We start from the raw sequence: 20,088 nt of genomic DNA on the forward strand, positions 1-20,088 counted from the left end.
GCTAAGTGGTAATGACAGTACACCTTTCTTCCAAACAACAACTGGCTTATTGACTTTTTTAAAGGGGGATGTTTATTGTGTGCTTTGTATATCTCAGTATTCTGTGAGAAGTTTTAGTAGATGTCATGTTATGAAGCTAAGTTCTTGTTATAGCTTCTGAAAACTCCTGCTAAAACCTAATTTTGTGAGTCTGCGATTACTAGACACCTTCAAATTGCGTCTTGTGTTAAGGTGGTTTTAGTTATTTGGATAAAATTGTTTCATTATTAGCTCATTGTCAAAGCTGTTTGGTTTAAATCCTAAAGGGGTGGTCTGGTTCCAAAGAGACGTCTTTGGTTTTTATGAGGAAAGACAGCTTTTAAGTTGCTGGTGCTATATCCCTATTTAATAAGCCGCAAGCCATCTTAAGCGGAAATCCTTGCTACTGTTTGTCTTGTCAGTTAAAATTAAATTGAATTTCAAACAGAGAGCAAGAAAAAGAACTGAAGCTGTCAGTCATTGCAGCAAATGGGGACTATGTGGCCTACAGCATCTTGAACATTCCTTTCCCTCAGTCCGAACTCTCTCTCTCTTCATCTTAGAAGGGCGATCTCGGTTAGCGCTAGCTCAGGCATAAAGGATGAGACTGAATATTCATGTCGATTTTGTGGGCTGTGGTCTGGTAGCTGCAGGCTATGGTGATTTATGAATGTCTATGTGTGTGTACAGACATGTTGTAAGAAGAAACCTTCTCAATCATTCATCCATCCATCAAGCTCCTACACTAGACAGAAGCAGCTCTTTTGCAGATCTTAGATCATGTGGGCAGCGTTCTCCACACAAGTCTTTGGCAAGCTTTCCCAAAACAGCGTCACGCTTAAATTTGAGGAAAGACCAAAAACGGTCCCACTTTATATTAAGTGACGTTAAGTACTATGTACTTACAGCAAAAAATAAGTACAATGTACTTATTGTGTTCATGTTGTATTGTAAAACACTTTTGCTGCTATTGAGGTGTGATACGGGTAAGGTTAGGGACAGGTGTGGTGGATTGGGTAGGTTTAAGGTGTAAGGGAAGGGTCAACTGTGTAATTACAAATGTAATTACATAAATTAATTACAGCTGTAATTACATGCAGGAATTGTTAAAATGTAAGTACAATGTAAAAACATGTAGTTACACAATAAGTACATTGTATCAAATTATTAATTTCAATGTAAGTACATACTTAAAGCCACTTAATATAAAGTGGGACCCCAAAAACTTTCAACACTTGTTTTTCAGCCAATGGATTGCAGCTCTGATAGAGAGATCTAGTACCACCATCTCTATCCTTAGTTATATATGTCAGCTCGCTATAAAATTAGTCAAAAGTTTTTAGCTAAAAGCAGAAAGAAAGGGATATAGGTGTTGGGTTTTGTAAAGGTGGTGCATGGTCTTTTTTCACCTCATTACTCTGAAATGGCTATATTTGTCTCTGCTCAGTCCGCTGTGTAAAAAAACCTTCATTGGCAAATGAATATAAATGCACCCAACCCTCCGTCCTTTCTCTTCCATGTCAGCTGAATGGGGAACATTGAGGTTGTTCTATCGCTCTTTCCTCGAGGGCTATAATGTGGAAGGGCTCTGAAGGGTGACGGAGAGATTCACTTTGCATCCTGGATAATGAAGCAGATGTTATCTTGTTCTCGCAGACTCGTAGTATGTTCTCTAATAATCTAAGTGTGAGCCAAAAGGCATATCTTAAGATAAAGATGCTGCACAGTTCTAATCCTGTTCCTCAAACAAGCAAGGCAAGAAAAAAGTCTGAAACCCCATTTCACAAATAGCTTATAGCTGAATGATGTAAAAGGGGTGGTTCATCTACCAAAAATTCACAATGTCCTTCCAAACCTGTAGAGTTTCTTTCTTCTGTGGAACACAAAAGGATAATGTACTGGTCATTCTTTTCTGTGCTGTTATAATGCATGGGGACTAAAGCTTTCAAGCTTCGAAGAGGACTAAAAGGCAGCATTAAAGCAGTATAAAAGTAGTCCACATGACTTGTGCACAATATTCCAAGTCTTCTGAAGCCATATGACAGCTTTGTGTGAGTAAAATACTTTCAATGGCATATTTTCCCCCCTGATTTTCTTCATATCTATATTCACCGTATCTCTCCTTTTACACATTCATGCAAGGCCATGAGAGACGTAGAGTTTGTGATTTATTTTTTCTTTTGAACCTGATATTTCCAGTAAATCAAAGTCAGTATAAATAATGCATTATTTGTTATTAGTCGGTCTCAGTTATTGACTGGAGGATAAGATTATTAATCAATAATTACCTAAATTTCAGCCTATTCCTCCTACAAAGCATCACATGACCTCAGAAGAATATAATTGCCTGGACCACTTTTATAATACTTTTATGGTGCTTTTGCATTTTGAAAGCATGACAGCTCCCCATTCATTTTTACTACATGAAAAAAAAAGTAGCCAGCACAATCTTCAAAATATCTTCTTTTGCATTTCACAGAAGAAAGCAAGCCATACAGGTTTGGAAAAAACATAAGGGTGAGTGCATGACATACAGTATGACATAATTAAAAAATGTTGGTAGAATTCTAAAGGAATATTTTGGGTTATTTCAAACTAATTTCTTTGTACTGCATCTGTGGGATACTGACTGCCAATTGCCACAGGGAAACACATTATGCTACATACAATACTAATGGCAGCCTATACGGCCTATGAATATTGAAGCCTATAATTTGCAGCACTGAAAATACATGTTTCAAAATGCAAACGTCAAACCTTTTCAAAAGTAAACAAAGCGCTTAAAAAAAAATCAAAACTTGATAATTACTGACCCTTGTGACAACTAGCCTAATATATTATTTATAGTTACAGGTTATATATTTTTAACTGGGCTTGACAACTCTTGTCATGACCAGTTAAAAAAGTATATCCACTTAGTTTTGTTTGGTATCTGCATGAGGAATACCAGGAGGGCACATGAGGGACATGATGTAAATATTGTATGTGAAATGTAAACCACTGTTTATATGGAGCTGCATGCTTTCTACAAACACCACCCACAGGAATAACATCAATATCGAATAGCCATCCACCTAGAGAGTATTCCCATCTCGGGAGGATGATTCAGACAACTTTACAGCTCAATAAATGCATATTTTTTATACTAAATTATTCATGTAGGTTTAAAAAACACATTAATGCTTAAACTCTCCAGCCAATTTGCCTATCGTTAATGCATTTCATAGTATTTATACACATGCAAAATTACTTATTATTGTCTATATCAGTTATTGTCTATGACAATCAACATGAATGAATGAAAAAAAAAAACACATCAATGAAGTCAACTTTCTTTCTCACTCTCCCTCTTTCTAGGTGTTTACACGTTATGGGAAATGTTACATGTTTAACGCTGCCGAAGAGGGGAAGACTTTAAGGACTACAATGAAAGGTGGCACAGGCAACGGCCTGGAAATCATGTTGGACATCCAGCAAGATGAATACCTGCCTGTGTGGGGAGAAACAGGTACACACACATACACACACAAACACAGTCAGCCCTGAACACACCATGTACACTTGAGCTTTCCCAGAGCTCTCCCTTGTTAAACATCTCTCTTTATTTGCAGGAGAAACTCTGATTATATTACAGGTGTCTGATTAGGGCAAGGTTTTGTCAGCGCTTTCAGTGTGATTCCATCCCCAGGGATACGGTGAATATTTGCAAGAGACACACACCTTGAAGAACAGCTGTGATGCTGTAATGGTGCAGACAAATCCAGTGGGATTCATTATCAAATAGATGTTCTTGCAACCTGTTGAACTGATCTGATGTGGCTACACTTCTCTGAACAGTAGTACACAAAAACTTTTTTGATTAGCATTGTGACACCCAAGGAAAGCACAGCCTTGTAGTGTGTACAATATTTCAAAGAAGATGAAAGCATTCAGGATTTAGAGAGCAGCATTGAGAATTCCCAGCAAAAGATTAATTAGCATTTGAAAGGTTACAAGTTTAGCTGAGGCTGAATTCAAATTTGTTCCGAGAAATATCAACATACTTTTTCCAACAATGAACAAAAGGAATAATATACATTTCATCAGCTGTTTTGGAAGAGTGCCCTTTAAAGTAATTGCACGAATTGTACCACAGCTTTATCCTGTGAAGGATATGGACAATAACCAGATATATCAATCTATAAATTGGCATTTCCATCCAGCGTTTATCGCAATATTATTTTGCGAAATCTCAAAAAGCGCATAAAAATAGGTGGATGGAAACATAGCTATTAAAGCACCGAATATGAATTGTATGAAGATGGTCACCGAATAATGATTTAGTCAGTTCCTCGCACAAAGCTATCATATGGTTTCAGAAGACTCATTTGGACCACTTTTATAATTCTTTATAATAGAGCTACTATCCTCTCATCCCACATCCATCTCCTGTTGTGTTCCATATTGAGTAAATGCATTTTAATTTTTGGATTAACTTATCATTTGATATTGTTCCGGCAAAGCAGTTTTCATTTGTTATTTATTTATTTATTTATTTACTTTAGAACATTTGAATAAAAGTCATTGTCTATCATCAAAATGTTCTTTGTACAGAAAATAACAACAGTAGGCTTACTGGCTTAGGCTTTCTTTATTTAATAAAATGTAAAAAAAAAAAAAATTCTAGTTTCAAAGGAGAGACATTATTTATTTAAGGAATTCTGTACAGTAGCTGGGATTCCTCCTGTTCCCGTTGGAAGGGAGGGATGGAAGGAAAGGCAGAAGATCACCTGCTGTATTGTTTACTTTCTGCATTTTCATGATCAGAAAGTCATCTGTCTGTCTACATTCATTCCACCTCTAACACTCCAAAGATTTTGGAGGGCCATGGGGAAAGAGATGGAGAAATTGGAAATGGTGAAGAGGAAGTGTGCGCTTGCATATGTAATATTATAAATGTGCTACGTTGCACTGAAAAATGTCGGCATTATGCACAAGAAAGATGACACGTCTGGAGTAGAGAAAGAGCCAGTGATAAACTTGCTATCATCTTTTTCAAATTTAAGACATGGAGAGAGATCCCTGAACCTCACTGAATAAATGTGCAGCCAATCCGTCATTCTGTCTGCTGGTTTTAGAACTCTGATGAATGCAGAGTGATGAAGAACTTATTCACTTTGAAAGAAGAAATGGGGAGATAAACAGTATATTATTTAGAGCAAGATTCGGTGTGCTTGAACTGGAATATTTATGTGTTTTTTGTAGTGGTGGGCTGTTATCGGCGTTAACGTGCTGCATTAACGTGAGACTCTTATCGGGCGATAAAAAAAATATCGCAGGTAATCTATTCTCAAAGTTGGGTTGGGAGCTGGGTCTATACTACGCAAGCTATGATGACTTTCACCTTGATATTTTAGCGCGGATGTATACCTAGCCGAATTGCACTGTAGGGGGCGAGAACGAGTCTTCGAACCTATGTGTATGCCTACTGTGAAATTACCACATCAAACATGACGTGCTAACATGGATGCAGCTATGAAGCCGCCGGGTTTGCTTCAGGGAAAATTTATTTTTAAGAAGCTTCCCAATGGAAACCTCGACAAGACTAAGGTTGCTTGCACCTTGTGCAATGCGGAATTACTGTAGTTTACTGTAGGAGTTCTTCCAGTCTCAAGTACCACCTAAACGCAAAGCATCCCTTAGCTAATGCGGAAGATGCCGGGCCAAGCACTGATGTAGCGCAGGGGAAGAGTCGTCGTCGTCAAACTACTATGTTTGAGTGCAACTGAGGCAAGCCCGTCAGCACAGCTCTATCAGCCAAGCTAACTAATCTCCTCGCTCAGTAGATTGCCACCAGCTACCGGCCCATCAGCGCGGTTGAAGATGATGGGCTCGAGCTTGTTCTCCAGGCGGCCACAGGTGACCCATCTTACAAACTACCTGCGAGGCAAACTATCACACAGCAGACATATTCTGAATGCCTTCAGCAGAATTCAAATGAGCCATTTTAATCTAGATTAATCTAGATTAATTCCAAGATTACAGTGAGATTAATCTAGATTTAAAAAATGAATCTATGCCCACCACTAGTTTTTTGTTTTCTGGATGCAGTGGTGAAGCTCAGCAGTACCATAAATCCAGTCAAAAGATTGCTACTTTGCTTTTTTGTTTCAGTACATTTTGCATTCCCTTCACTCATTTCACTTCTCCTCCCTCCTCATGTTTGTGTCTTTTTTCTTAATCAGTGCCTTCATATTGAATAACATTTCCTATAAGAATCTTGATTTCTGAATTACTTCGTCAATCCTGGAAGATGAACATGTTGACATCATCTTTCTTACTATATGTAAAGGATAGTCCACGACTAGGTTTTAATTAAAAGATTTCAATGCACGATGTGGAGGCAAAGAACTACCTGATGTAAAGCATTTAATGCATAGCCGTAGATTATCTCGCTAATAGAGCATGGTGCCAACTTGGACAAGTTAAATCTGTCATTGATGTTTCCAGCATAAACTTTGACTGAATGGATAAAAATTACAGTAACTGTAATTTGGTTAAATACATACTCTAACCGACACTGACGAAGTACTTCCAAATATATATTATATATTATACCCTTGCCTGCGATCGGCACGTGGCGTGATGTGAAAGCTTCTGTCATCCCTCCTCCTCCCCAGCACCACATGTAGAGATCTGCAACAGGGGTTATTTCTTGCAGCAGCCTTTCTCTGTTATCTCTGTTTGTTATTTTTGACTAAGCTGAACAAATGATTGCATTTGTTCAGCATCAGCAGCAGCGTATCACATTGTTATGACTGAACTTGTGTTAGTTATTTTATCTATTGGTTGTTAGATCTAGAATTCTGAAGTAAAAAAGAAACGCTGTAAGATTACATTTTCAATGAATTGGGAGAAAGAGAGAGACCTTGCATGTGTATTTTATGTTTAATTACTGCACATCTTTGGATGCTCTGTTTTTCTGAGATGATGCTTTTGATTCGGAAAGCACAGTGCCTTGACATGTTCCAGCTTTATCAAAAGACCTTTTCATGTTTGTCTCCATGCAGTTTCTTTCTTTTATGTGAATGCTTTCTCTTTTCTTTTTCTTTTTTAGCCAGGGTTTGGCTTTGTTTGTGTGTGTGTGTGTCAGGTTTGTGCACCATTAAGAAGTGATTTGTAAATGCAAATTCAATCTGTAGTGCACAGGATGTGTCATTATAATTCAATGTGAGTTTAATTAATGAAGTTAAAATGAAATTCGAAGAAATTCCTATATCTGCTGTAATTGTAGGTTTTAATAATAATAATAATAATAATAATAATAGTCAATGCTTAAAATGTCACCTGTAGAAATTTGGTATGACATTTATATATTTCATATAAATATAAAAAACTACAGTAAATATCTCACCAGAGGATGATTATATAACTCCAAAAACAGTATCACCATTCACTTATTACAAACCAGTTTGCCTTTATTTATTTAATATGGTACATATACATATACACTGAAGCCATTTAACTGTCCCATTGAAAGAGCTCTTCTCATAATCCCTGTTATTGAACAAACTGCTTATGATTATGCTTTTATATAAAGCATTTTTATTGGTTTTCATATATCTAAATGTTTTTGTTTCGCAATGTGCACAAGCTCTTTTTACTTGATTTTAACGGATTTGTGCACAGAACTTTTGAAACAGAAGACAATTCTGTTGATGCCTTGAAACGTTTTACGGGTGACATTGATTAAAAACGTAATCCTAAAACAATTAAAAAAATTTGTTTTACTTTCAGCAGAGGGACCAAAAGAAAATACAAAGTTATAATCATATAATTCAATAAATCATAGGTTTTAACCTTACAGTGGGTATAGAAAAGAATCACCCCCCTTTAAAATAATCACATTTTGTTGCTTTGCAGCCTGAAATGAAAACGGACAAAAACAATTTTTGTTTTATTCAGCTGTATTTACAACTTATAAAATCCAAGTGAAAGATATAATACCAACTTGTCAGAAAAAAAAAATTACAAATTAAAAAACAGAATCACTGAGTTGGAAAAATAATCACCCCCTCCTAAAAATGACTTGTAAACCCAGCCAGGTGTAGTTAATCACCTTCTCAATAGCACACAAAGCCAATTGACTTTCAACTGTGATCAGCTGTGGTCATTTTGATTAGCTCAGCATCAAACAAGCTTTTCCTGAAGCATTTCAGTCCTTGGTAGTGCAACTGAAGAAAACAATCAACTATGGGTGGCAAGGCACTGTCAAAAGATCTCTGGGATAAAGTTGTGGACAGGCACAAGTCAGGAGATGGATACAAAAAAATGTCAAAGGCTTTATCAGTGCCTAGAAGCACAGTGAAGTCTATTACCCTGGGTCAGGACGTCGCTCCAAACTGGATGAAAGAGCCAGGAGGAAACTGGTCAGAGAGGCTACCAAGAGGCCTACAGCAACTCTGAAGCAGTTGCAGGAATTCATGACAAAGAGTGGTCATTGTGTGCATGTGACAACAATATCACAAATTCTCCACAAATTTGGCTTGTATGGGAGGGTTGCAAGAAAAAAGCCACTCCTCAAGAAAGGCCACATGCAGTCACGACTGAGCTTTGCCAAAACGCACCTGGAAGAATCTAAGGCCATGTGGAAAAAGGTGTTATGGTCAGATGAGACTAAAATTGAATTATTTGGCCTCAACCCCAAATGATATGTCTGGCGAAAATCCAATACAGCTCACCATCCAAATAACACCATTCCTACAGTAAAGCATGGAGGTGGTAATATCATGTTATGGGGTTGTTTCTCTGCAGCAGACACTGGAGCACTTGTCAGGATAGAAGGAAAAATGGATGGGGCAAAATACTGTCAAATTCTTGAGGAAAATCTGCTGCTCTCTGCCAGAAAGTTGTCAATGGGAAGAAGATTTACCTTCCAACATGACAATGACCCAAAGCACACAGCGAAACTGACCACACAGTGGCCTAGTCAGAGCCCAGACTTAAACCCCATTGAAAATCTGTGGAATGACTTGAAGACAGCAGTCCACAAACGGTCACCATCAAATTGAACTGAACTTGAGCAGTTCTGCAAAGAAGAGTGGTCAAATATTGCAATGTCTAGATGAACAAAGTTAGTAGAGACATATCCCAACAGTCTAAAGGATGTAATTAAAGCGAAAGGTGGTTCAACAAAATACTGAAACAAGGGGGTGATCCTTTTTCCAACTCAGTGATTGTTTTTTTTTTTTTTTTTTTTTTTTTTTTTCTGACATGTTGGTGTTATATCTTTCACTTGGATGTTATAATTTGCACTGAGTAAATACAGCTGAATGAAACACAAACTGTCTGCCTTCATTTCAGGCTGCAAAGCAACAAAATGTAATTATTTTAAAGGGGGGTGATTCTTTTCTATACCCACTGTATATTGTTTTTCCTTTACATCATTTGCATGTTAAATAGAGAAGTATGCAAGCAAAAACCATGCCTGTTCCCAAAACACTGCTTGTATATAGACAGCTGGCCTGCTCACACTCAACCCTGCAAGACCAGCTTCACCAGCTCAGTTTTGCTTGAGAACAGCATAAATATGCTGGACCACCAGCTAGACAAGCACAGCATAAAACCAGAACTATACCAGCATAAACCAGCCTGGACCAGCACTATACCAGTCCAGCACTTACTGGCATAAACCAGCCTGGACCAGCATAAAATCCATGCTGGTTAATGCTGGATTTTTCAGCAGGGTATTAGTAATTAATGTTCGTTCAAAAATGAAAATTCTGTCATCGTCTACTCACCCAAGTTGTTCCAAACCTGTATGAGTTTCTTTCTTCTGCTGAAGACAAAATAAGATATTTTGAAGAAAGTCAGTAAGCAAACTGTTTTTTTTTTTAATGAACTATCCCTTTAAGTAAAGTGTTACCTGTCTTTATAACTGTGCTAAATTTCTTTGAATTTAAATTCAGTACATTCCTCTTCAAATTCCAAATTTAACATCCTGTGTGACTCAATTCAATTCAAACTCACGAACTGAAAAGGAACCCATTTAAAATTCTGAACTTTGCTCAACCCTGTGTGCGTGCATGTGTGTTTTGTGTGTGTGTGTGTGTGTTTAAAGGCAAATGTCTTTGTTCTACAGTATGTAATATATAGGCTAGTTAGTCTGAGAACAGAGTTTAGGGGGAGACCCCTAAATCTCTCTTCATACTCTCTTTCTGTCCTTCATGCCTGCACTTTCATCTCAGTTCCTGATCAAAGCCGGATATTTATGCATTCTGCTCAGCATGTGTTGTTTTTCCACTTTGTAGCTATGGAAACGCCAGCAGGTATTGGTGGGTGATCACTAAGTTTGGAATCAACAGCCTCAATCTGTAAAGATATTACATTTCACATGGCAAATATTTGATTGATTTCTTTCCGTTTCTAAACTTTAATTAAACAAGCTTGCTTAATAATTGAACTGAGAAGGCCAACCGGGAGTCAATAGTCATTTTTAACCAACAATTGTTTGGTCATGTGCAAATATATTGATTACTGCAATAGCAGCAGCCCACATAGCAAGCAGTCTTGGCCCGAATGTGGCCTCAGTCTGGCACTGCTGGCCTCCTTTCTGCAATAGCATGTATCCTGTCAGCCAGAGCTGGGCCATATGTGGCAATGATGGCACAGCATTGTGCAGGGCAAAACACATGAGGACCGAATGTTTGGTGGAAGGAGTGTGGCCCAGATCAGTCCATTGATTATCTGGCCCAAATCAGGATTGTGACCAGGCCATATAAATGCATTTTCCCACATTTTATTTTACCCAGCTCTGTTCCTCAAAACCCCTTTTCCCTCGGCCCACATACCATAAAGAATGACTGCCCTGTAGTGGCCCAGATCTGGATTTAAGTCTAGGACCACAAATGGGCTATACTGGCTCGATTCTCAGCACTGGGCCTGAATAGGTCTTTGTATTGGTACAGATTCTCCTGAAGATTTGGATTACAGCACAGTAATTAAATACTTTTATGATGTTTGCGGTGTATTTTACACCACACGATAATGAAATGATCACAGAAATGACAGTTCTTTTCATTCTGTTGTAACTTGTCAATTCAAATTTTTTTTTTAAAAATACTACACTTTAAATTTTTTAACTGATTATAATCTCTGTGATCATTTCACCATTATCGTGAGGTATTTTATTTATTTTGTTCACCATGAAGTACATCATTTTATTATATGTACCAATACTAAAACCTTTTCAGGCCCAGTGCAGGGCCATTTACAGGTGATTAAATGACTGGGACTCAAGCCAGTTATAGCCCATTTGTGGTCCTAGTCTTTAATCCAGATCTGGGCCACTACAGGGCCGTCATTCTTTGTGGTATGTGGGCCAAGGGAAATGGGGTGTTATGTGGACCAGAAAAAATAACTATGTGGGATTTAAAAGTGAACTGCTGAAAATGAATATTTATGACCTGTAGGGGGCAGTCTAATGCAGTTCAACCTAGCTTAAAAAGCAGCAAAGAAGAACCTGTTGTTTGTGCATGTGGAGTCTAGTCTCAGCCTCAGACGTCATGCCCACAGACCATTGGCTGAATGTCTGATGCATACGGCACACTTTTCTGGAAACACTTAAGGGGTTTTGAAGTCGCAAAAATTATTGGTTGAGTTCTACAGGATGTCCGGGAGACGTGTGTCGCGTTCTTTATCGGTCCGCCTAGAAACAAATGCTGTGACGCCAAAACTGTGATTGGTTGCGTTACATGTCAGTCAAACATCCTCTTGGGCAGTCCTTGGCCAAATAAAGCTGCGATAGAGTCCAGACCTTCTGCCGTCAGTCTATGCTAATCAAGGACTAGAAGATAACTACACATAAGCTACATAAATTCATCAACTAACCATTCAGAAATGTCCTGTTGCATTCTACATGTTGTCATCTCTTCTTGAGTCTCTCCATCATCGTCTGAATCCGGTTTGAACATAAAAGGCTAAAAGTTTTTGAAATTTTCAGTGCATGTCTGTGTGAGGTAAAAGGACAGGAGCTGTTGAAGCTCCGCCCCCTGTACCGGGAGAAGCAGCTCATTTGCATTTAAAGAAACAGACACAAAACGGTGCGTTTTTGCTCGCCCTCAAAAAGTGACAACTTTAACATGCTATATAAAAATATCTGTGGGGTATTTTGAGCTCAAACTTCACATACACACTATGGGGACATCAGAGACTTTTTTTACATCTTTTGAAAATGGCATTATACCACCCTTTTAAACAAAATCAAAGGATTTCAGTGTTCATTTTTGTACATGTTGATCCTGACCCTTAAGGTGTGATCATTCACTCTTGAACTTGTTTAGCAAGCGAAATCCAGTCAATTCAAAAGAAATCCACACAAACAGGAATTTTGTGTGAGGGCAATGGATGCAAGTTAGTCACTTGTATTCGCCATGCTGACCAACAGAAAGCTGCATGATTTGTAAGTGACTTCTTTTTGAGCTGTGCCTTATGCATCGCTACACAATAGACTGTGGATCTTTTTTTGTCTGTGAAATTTCAGTAACATGACCAAACCTTTCTTTCTTTCTTTTTTTGCCACAAAAAATGAGGCATTTTGAAGAATTAATTCAGCTCTTTTCATTACAATGACAATTCATTATATGATAAATCACGGCTACCAAAAAAAAAAAAAAAAAATCCTATAGTTTTATCCTATAGTGTATAATTATATAAATTATGGTACCTTAAGCACCTTAAAACATCAACCTGCGCTCTTGACACACTTCCCACATCTTTTTTCAAAAGTGTGTTAAACAGTTTAGAAGCAGATCTTCTAGAAGTGGTAAATGCCTCACTTCTCTCTGGGAGTTTTCCAAACTCCCTGAAAATTGCAGTTGTCAAGCCCTTCTTGAAAAAGAACAATCTGGATAAGACCATATAAAGCAACTATAGGCCGATTTCAATTCTTCCTTTCATAGGCAAGATCACTGAAAAAGTTGTCTTCAATCAGCTGAACAAATTCTTAAGCTCAATTGGATACTTTGACAATTTTCAATCTGGTTTCCGACCGCACCACAGCACAGAGACAGCGCTCATAAAGATAATAAACGATATTCGCTTAAATACTGATTCAGGCAAATTATCAGTGTTGGTACCACTCGACCTCAGTGCTGCATTTGACACTGTCGATCATAACATACTTCTTGACAGGCTGGAAAACTGGGTGGGGCTTTCTGGGATAGTCCTAAAATGGTTCAGGTCATACTTAGGAGGGAGAAGTTATTATGTGAGTATAGGAGACCATAAGTCTGAGTGGACATCCATGACATGCGGAGTCCCTCAAGGCTCAATTCTTGCGCCACTCCTGTTCAACCTGTATATGCTCCCACTGAGCCAAATAATGAGAAAGAACCAAATTGCTTACCACAGCTATGCAGATGACACACAGATTTACTTAGCCCTATCGCCTAACGATTACAGCCCCATTGACTGTGCCAATGCATTGATGAAGTCAACAGTTGGATGTGTCAAAACTTTCTTCAGTTAAACAAAGACAAAACTGAAGTCATTGCGTTTGGAAACAAAGATGAAGTTCTCAAGGTGAACGCATACCTTCACTCTAGGGGTCAAACAACTAAAAATCAAGTCAGGAATCTTGGTGTGACACTAGAGTCAGACCTTAGTTTCAGTAGTCATGTCAAAGCAATAACTAAATCAGCATACTATCATCTGAAAAATATTGCAAGAATTAGATGATTTGTTTCCAGACAAGACTCAGAGAAACTTGTGCATGCTTTCATCACCAGCAGGGTGGATTATTGTAATGGACTCCTCACTGGCCTTCCCAAAAAGACCATAAGACAGTTGCAGCTCATACAGAACGCTGCCGCCAGAAAATATGAACATATCACACCAGTCCTCAGGTCTTTACACTGGCTCCCAGTTAAATTTAGGATTGATTGTAAAGTATTATTACTGTTATATAAATCATTCAATGGCCTAGGACCTCAATATATTGCAGATATGCTCACTGAATATAAACCCAACAGATCACTCACATCATTAGGATCATATCAGCGTTCACTCTAAGCATGGCAAATCTGCTTTTAACTATTATGCCAGTCGCAGCTGAACCAGCTTCCAGAGGAGATCAGATGTGCTCCTACTGTAGTCACTTTCAAATCCAGACTCAAAACACATCTGTTTAGCTGTGCATTTACTAAATGAGCATTGTGCCACTGTTCGCCCGACTGTTTGTAATGTACTGTATTTTATTTTATTTTTCTAAACTGTTTTAATTATTCTTATCTCTTTTTATTATTTTAATTTCTTCTATGTAAAGCACTTTGAATTGCCATTGAAATGTGCTATATAAATAAACTTGCCTTGCCTTGCCTACATATTGTAGGTTCAAGTTATATTTATTGTGACACATTTGATGTTGTTGAGATTTTTTTCCTGCATTCAAATTTATTTATACTTTTGCTATTTAAAACACAGCTTTGATTCTAAATGATTTAATTGGATAGTTAAATGATACTGTATATAAAAATTGTCATTACTTACCCTCATGTTGTTTCAAAGCTGCGTGAATATTTAATATTAATATTTATTCTATTATTCCAAAGCCATAAATGCTAAAGAAATTACTTACAAGCTGTCTAGATGACACTGTATTTGTCTTGCAGTGCAGTGCCATTCAACCAGTGAGGACAACACAATAGTGTTGTCAGTTTATTGGTTTTGTATATTTCATAGCACTCTTCTTAATGTGCTGGAAGGGTCGTTCTTTCATCGCATTAAGGACACAAGAACACAACTGAGCTAAAAAATAATAATGTCGTGGCACAGTAGATGCAGTAGCAGCACCGCCACTGAAGCAGTGCAAACACTGTCTGAGTATTTTAGCATATAGCCAAGCTGTCCTTCTACAAATGGAACATCATGAAATTATTTGTATTATTATTATTATTTAAAATGAACCAGTTCTTGATTCCCAATGCTATTGATTCTTGACTAGTTTTATTTTGCATTTTTTTTTTATTGTTTGTTGTTTTTGCCATTTTAATAAATACAGTTTTTGGTAGAGGACAGAAAATGATTAAAAGACAGACGGGAAGAAAATCAGGATTCAAAACGCATCACCCGCATAAGCACTACAGCTCAATGTGTGAGCATCTAAGTCACGGTTCTTTCTTTCTTTCTTTCTTTCTTTCTTTCTTTCTTTCTTTCTTTCTTTCTTTCTTTCTTTCTTTCTTTCTTTCTTTCTCACACACACACACACACACACACATTGACTGGTCCCAGTGTGTGTGAGGCTGTTTGCAGCTGCTGTCATGGTGTGTTTCCATCAGTGTTTTGGCCTTTGGATTATGAGTGGGGGGGGTATTTGTGGCTGTGCTCTCCTGTTATAGATGGCTGTTAAGATCCTGCAAGCCTGTGGGGGTCCTGATGACTGAATGAGGCCTCTCTCCTCACCAGGCCTTTGAGAACGGATGAGGCAGGCGGGGGGGGAAATGAACACATCTCTCGCAACCAATATTACAGGCTAGCGGGGCACGGCTAATCAAACAAAATGACAGATATTAAATGTGTGAGTGTCCTGTGAGTCGTGGCAATGCATTTGAAAGAAAGAAAAACAGAAGAAGCTATGGAATAGGTCTGATTTCCTGACACTTTTTCCTTTTGATGGTGTTGTAGTGTTGAATTGAGGTTAATGGTTCTAAAGCCGGTCCTTTTTCACATTTACACTCTGAAAAATAAAGGTTCCAAAAGGGGGGTTTTGCAGCGATACAAAGAAGCTTTCAGTGAAAATTTATTTTTAATTATTTTAAAACCATTAGTTTTACCATTTTAGTTATTTTATAACCATTTTGTTTTTCCTGCCAGGTCACCCAGAGTACTACTGCAGTTAATGTTGAAGCACTGCCCGCAAGGCTATTACTATGATTCATCAATAAGTTTGTCTAAGTATAAAATTTTGAACCAACTCTAACCACACAATTCAGTACACAAAAATAATAGACTAGTGTCAGTAAAAACATTAACAATGTTACAAAAGATTTCTATTTCAAATAAATGCTGTTCTTTTGAACTTTCTATTAATCAAACAATAATGAAAACAATGTATCATGGTGTCTAAAAAAACATTAAGCAGCACAACTGTTTTCAACATTGATAATAATAAGAAATGTTTCTTGGGCAGCAAATCAGCATATTATTATGATTTCTGAAGGATCATGTGACACTGAAGACTGGCATAATGATGCTCAAAATTCAGGTTTGCCATCACAGGAATAAATTACATTTTAAAATGGATTAAAATAGAAAACCACATTAAGTCTTCACATTGTGTCATCAGGTTCTGCATAAAATAAAAATAAAATAAAATAAACACTTATCATGCATAGTCTTGGCCTAAATAAATGGTGTATTTTGTTTCAAATAATTTTGAGAATGACCCACTTGTTATTACTCAAAGTTCTTGCTGCATGTTCTCAGATGAGGCCCATCTTTAGACAGAGTAATTAATGCCTGTAGAAGTGACATTGTGTGTAAAACCCTGATATGGAGATGTTTGTGTGTGTGTGTTATGCAAATTACTAACAGTGAGCATGCAATAGTTCATTTTAGAATAATCTGTATTACAACAAGGGTACAAACAAATATGTATGCGCCAAACTTGTTGTTAATATGACATTTTTTGTAAAAAAAAATAAAGCTGGTCACCAGCTGAATCAGCTTAGGTGGTCTAGGCAACTTTTCAAAGCATTAAAGATGCAAATGTGTTCATTCAACACTACTTTTGCTTAACTTCATTATACTCTGTTGAAGCACTACTAATCTTTTAATTTCTCACTCCTTCTCTATGTTAGAAGAGACAGCCTTTGAGGCAGGAGTGAGGGTGCAGATCCACAGTCAGGCGGAGCCGCCCTTTGTACATGAACTGGGCTTTGGAGTCGCTCCAGGCTTTCAGACCTTCGTGGCTACCCAGGAGCAGAGAGTAAGTGAGCTTTGACCTTACCTCAGACCTGCCTTCATCTCTCATTGCCACCACTATGTATTTGTCCTCATCATATTTATCTCATTTATACCTGGTATTAACATCCATAGGGTTATACTTTCACAAGAGATCGGTGCTAGTAGCAGTATTCAGACCACATTCGAAAGTAGTCAGAAACAGATGCCACCCCATCTTATTGGTAGTGTAAATGCTAATGCATCCTGATGCATCACACACAACAGCAAAGGACCACTGAGTCACCAAACCAAAACAAGATCACCCAGGTTAATGAACGTGACCGTTTTATCCATATCAATGTGTTCAGGCTCCTTATTGCTCCACATTTGTATTCTGTTTCACGTGCAATGTTTGTATTTCATCAGCCTCCTCAGAGTGCTCAATCTTAAAAAAATCCAGTGGTGAAAATCAAACTTTTAATGTTGTTTATATGTCTTTGTGGTGTTTTTAATATGCTTTAAGACAAACCATGTGCAAATTCATCAGTCAACACCATTGCTGAGTATTTTCTCCTTAAAACTGCAGTGAAAAAAGACAGTCTCAAAAACACGGTTTGAAATCGCTGGTGTTTCTGATGTCACAAATATGTTGTAACCAATACTGTCAACGTGCGGGCGGACTTTAGCATATCATTAATGTGCTGTGAAGCAGGGGAGTATCGAGAGAAGGTTATCCAGGTATATTTTTCTGTTGATATGAAAAATCGGGTACATTTAGCAATATATTATGAATATGTTGTATATTATGATGTTATGATTAACTATATGCCTTTCTCCACTGACGATCTAAGTTGTTCAAAGCGTTTCTGATACTGATTTTTAGAAGGCAGCTGTCTGACTCTGAGATGGTGAACGGTAACATGGTTTGTGTAACATTAGCAACAGATTATTAGCTGTTTGATAACATAGACAAGCAAAATGCTAATCATATCAATTACCGTTGTGTGTCCGACGTTGTAGAGAGTGATACATAAAACGCATTGCGATTCTGATACATCGACTTGTAGACGACCCTGTATAATTCACTTCTTCTTCTGAATCACTTTCTGGTTCAAACAAATATGGCTGAGTGTATCAGGTATTCTGAGCTGGTGTGATTGAGTGGAGGCGGAGACCGATTTGCATATTTATGGGTCCACGTTTAAATATGTCATTTTGGTGATCAAAGATGAGTTTTAAAGGATAAAATTATTGATTACACTGGGATTTTAAGAGACCATTAAATGGTGTGTGTGTGTGCGTGTGTGCGTGTGTGTGCGTGTGTGAGGTGAGGTGAGATACCATTGAATTTTTTGAAGCCCTTTTACTTAGAAATTGACTACTCACTATGACATCTACTCCACTTATTTTTAGTTATTCTATTGAGTTTTGTGCTCTCCACTTTGTTTTAATTTGTCTTTGTTGTGCTGATGCTGTGATATCTCTGTGACCTTGCTGGGCAGTTTGACGACCGTTTGTTTGCAATCATTTTCACTGAGTCAGAGTTTCACCACAGTGAGCGGAAAGCAAGCCATATTTATATGATTTGCATCTTTAATAATGGTTGGTTTAAAGATGCACTTAGTATTTTAGTGCTAATTTAAAATGTTTTACACATTAAGAAATATTCTGTTGTTTTGTGAAGAGTCATCTGAATGGTGTACATTCACTTGCGATGAAGACTGTACTTATAATACTTTTCTATAAAAACTGTTTTAATTATGTATGACGCAGGTCATCCCCCTTAATATAAACGTCAGAGAAAATTCCTCCTGCTCAATGGCTGCCGCCACTGTAGATACTCTAGCGTAGTGTAGTTTGCTGACCAATGGACTACAGTGTAAAACAAATATTTTTCAAAGTTGTAAATAAAACTTGATTGGAGTACATTTTACAAAACATCTTCCTATTTCAAAATGTCATGTTTAATTCAATGTGTTACTTGCCATTTCTTTGTAATTAATTGTGAAATTTACTAGCAATTTCTTGTTGCTAAATTTCTAAAGATTTAAATCGTACACCAATACATACACTTATTATTGTGCTTTACCAGCAGAGACAATGGGTGAATGTATAACTGTACAAGCAGAAAAGCTCTAAAGCCAGAAAACAGAAAGATTGAGGAAAAAAAGTTAAGGAAATTGTAACATTTACATAAAACTCAGAGACAATCATGCTGATCCGCATCAATAGATGGCAGTGCTGCATCTAATGTCATTGTGGTATCGGTACTTAAAGTACACAAAGAAGTGATGCTAACAGCTAAAACAGCTTTGTCCCATTCATGAAGGCGTATGCATATGGAAGTAAAATAATGCCAAATGTTTTTGAAACAAAAAAACCTGTTGAATTGCACTACTTGAAAAAAAAAAGGCATTGCATTAACCATGCTTGCATTTTAATGCATTGTATTTTTAGGGCTTGCATTTTTATGGGCTGAAATTCAACATGGTTGAATATTTAAGCTGTGAATATTTCAATTCAAAACATTTCAAACACATTTTCATTATTAAAAATTCAATAATCCATATTCACCTTTCATATTTCACTTCCAAAATGTTCAAACTGTTGAAAAATACAACCTATAATATTCAACAGGCAATTTTCGGTCCATTTTATTTCGCTTTGCAAATTCGCTTCCACAAATTCAGTGGTTCAAATTCGACAGTAAATTCAACATTGACATCCAGGAACTGCAGGAAAAGCAGTAGATTACCGAGCATATTCTCCATCTGCTGTTAGTCGACCTTACCAGCAGGAGGTGCAAAAGTGTGTGTTGTTGACGAAGACCAGCAACAGTTAGAGCTGATCTCTTCTATTCTACTCTCTCTCTCTCTCTCTCTCTCTCTCTCTCTCAAGTCATAGCACTTGCATATTGTTGTCCTCCTATTGTTAGTTTAACTGTAATCTGAATCTGACAACCTGTTCAGCACCCGGCGGGACTTCTTTACTGGAACATCGTAGCCGAACCATTTCTCAGGGTAAGGGTGTTCGTCAGTCGGCTTCCCGTCCATAAAATGGTACGAACACACATAAGAGCGCTTGGGTGGGCAAAATTCATATTCTGAGTCCATCTGCTTGTCTGCGAGTTTGGTCTTTTATATAACTGTA

At 37.5% G+C, this 20,088-nt stretch overlaps 1 protein-coding gene across 3 annotated transcripts in view; it reads left to right on the forward strand.

The window, feature by feature from the left end:
• asic2 (acid-sensing (proton-gated) ion channel 2) overlaps positions 1–20,088 on the forward strand; it is a 405,004-nt gene that overhangs the window by 349,844 nt on the left and 35,072 nt on the right. For all 3 annotated transcript variants that reach the window (XM_084138762.1, XM_084138761.1, XM_084138760.1), the window contains 2 exons: positions 3,376–3,526; positions 16,854–16,981. In XM_084138762.1, coding sequence (XP_083994888.1) covers positions 3,376–3,526; positions 16,854–16,981 — 279 coding nt within the window. The remainder of the gene's footprint in view (positions 1–3,375; positions 3,527–16,853; positions 16,982–20,088) is intronic.

This window comes from Abramis brama (assembly GCF_963993115.1).
Source record: "Abramis brama genome assembly, chromosome: 1".
Lineage (NCBI taxonomy): Eukaryota > Metazoa > Chordata > Actinopteri > Cypriniformes > Leuciscidae > Abramis > Abramis brama.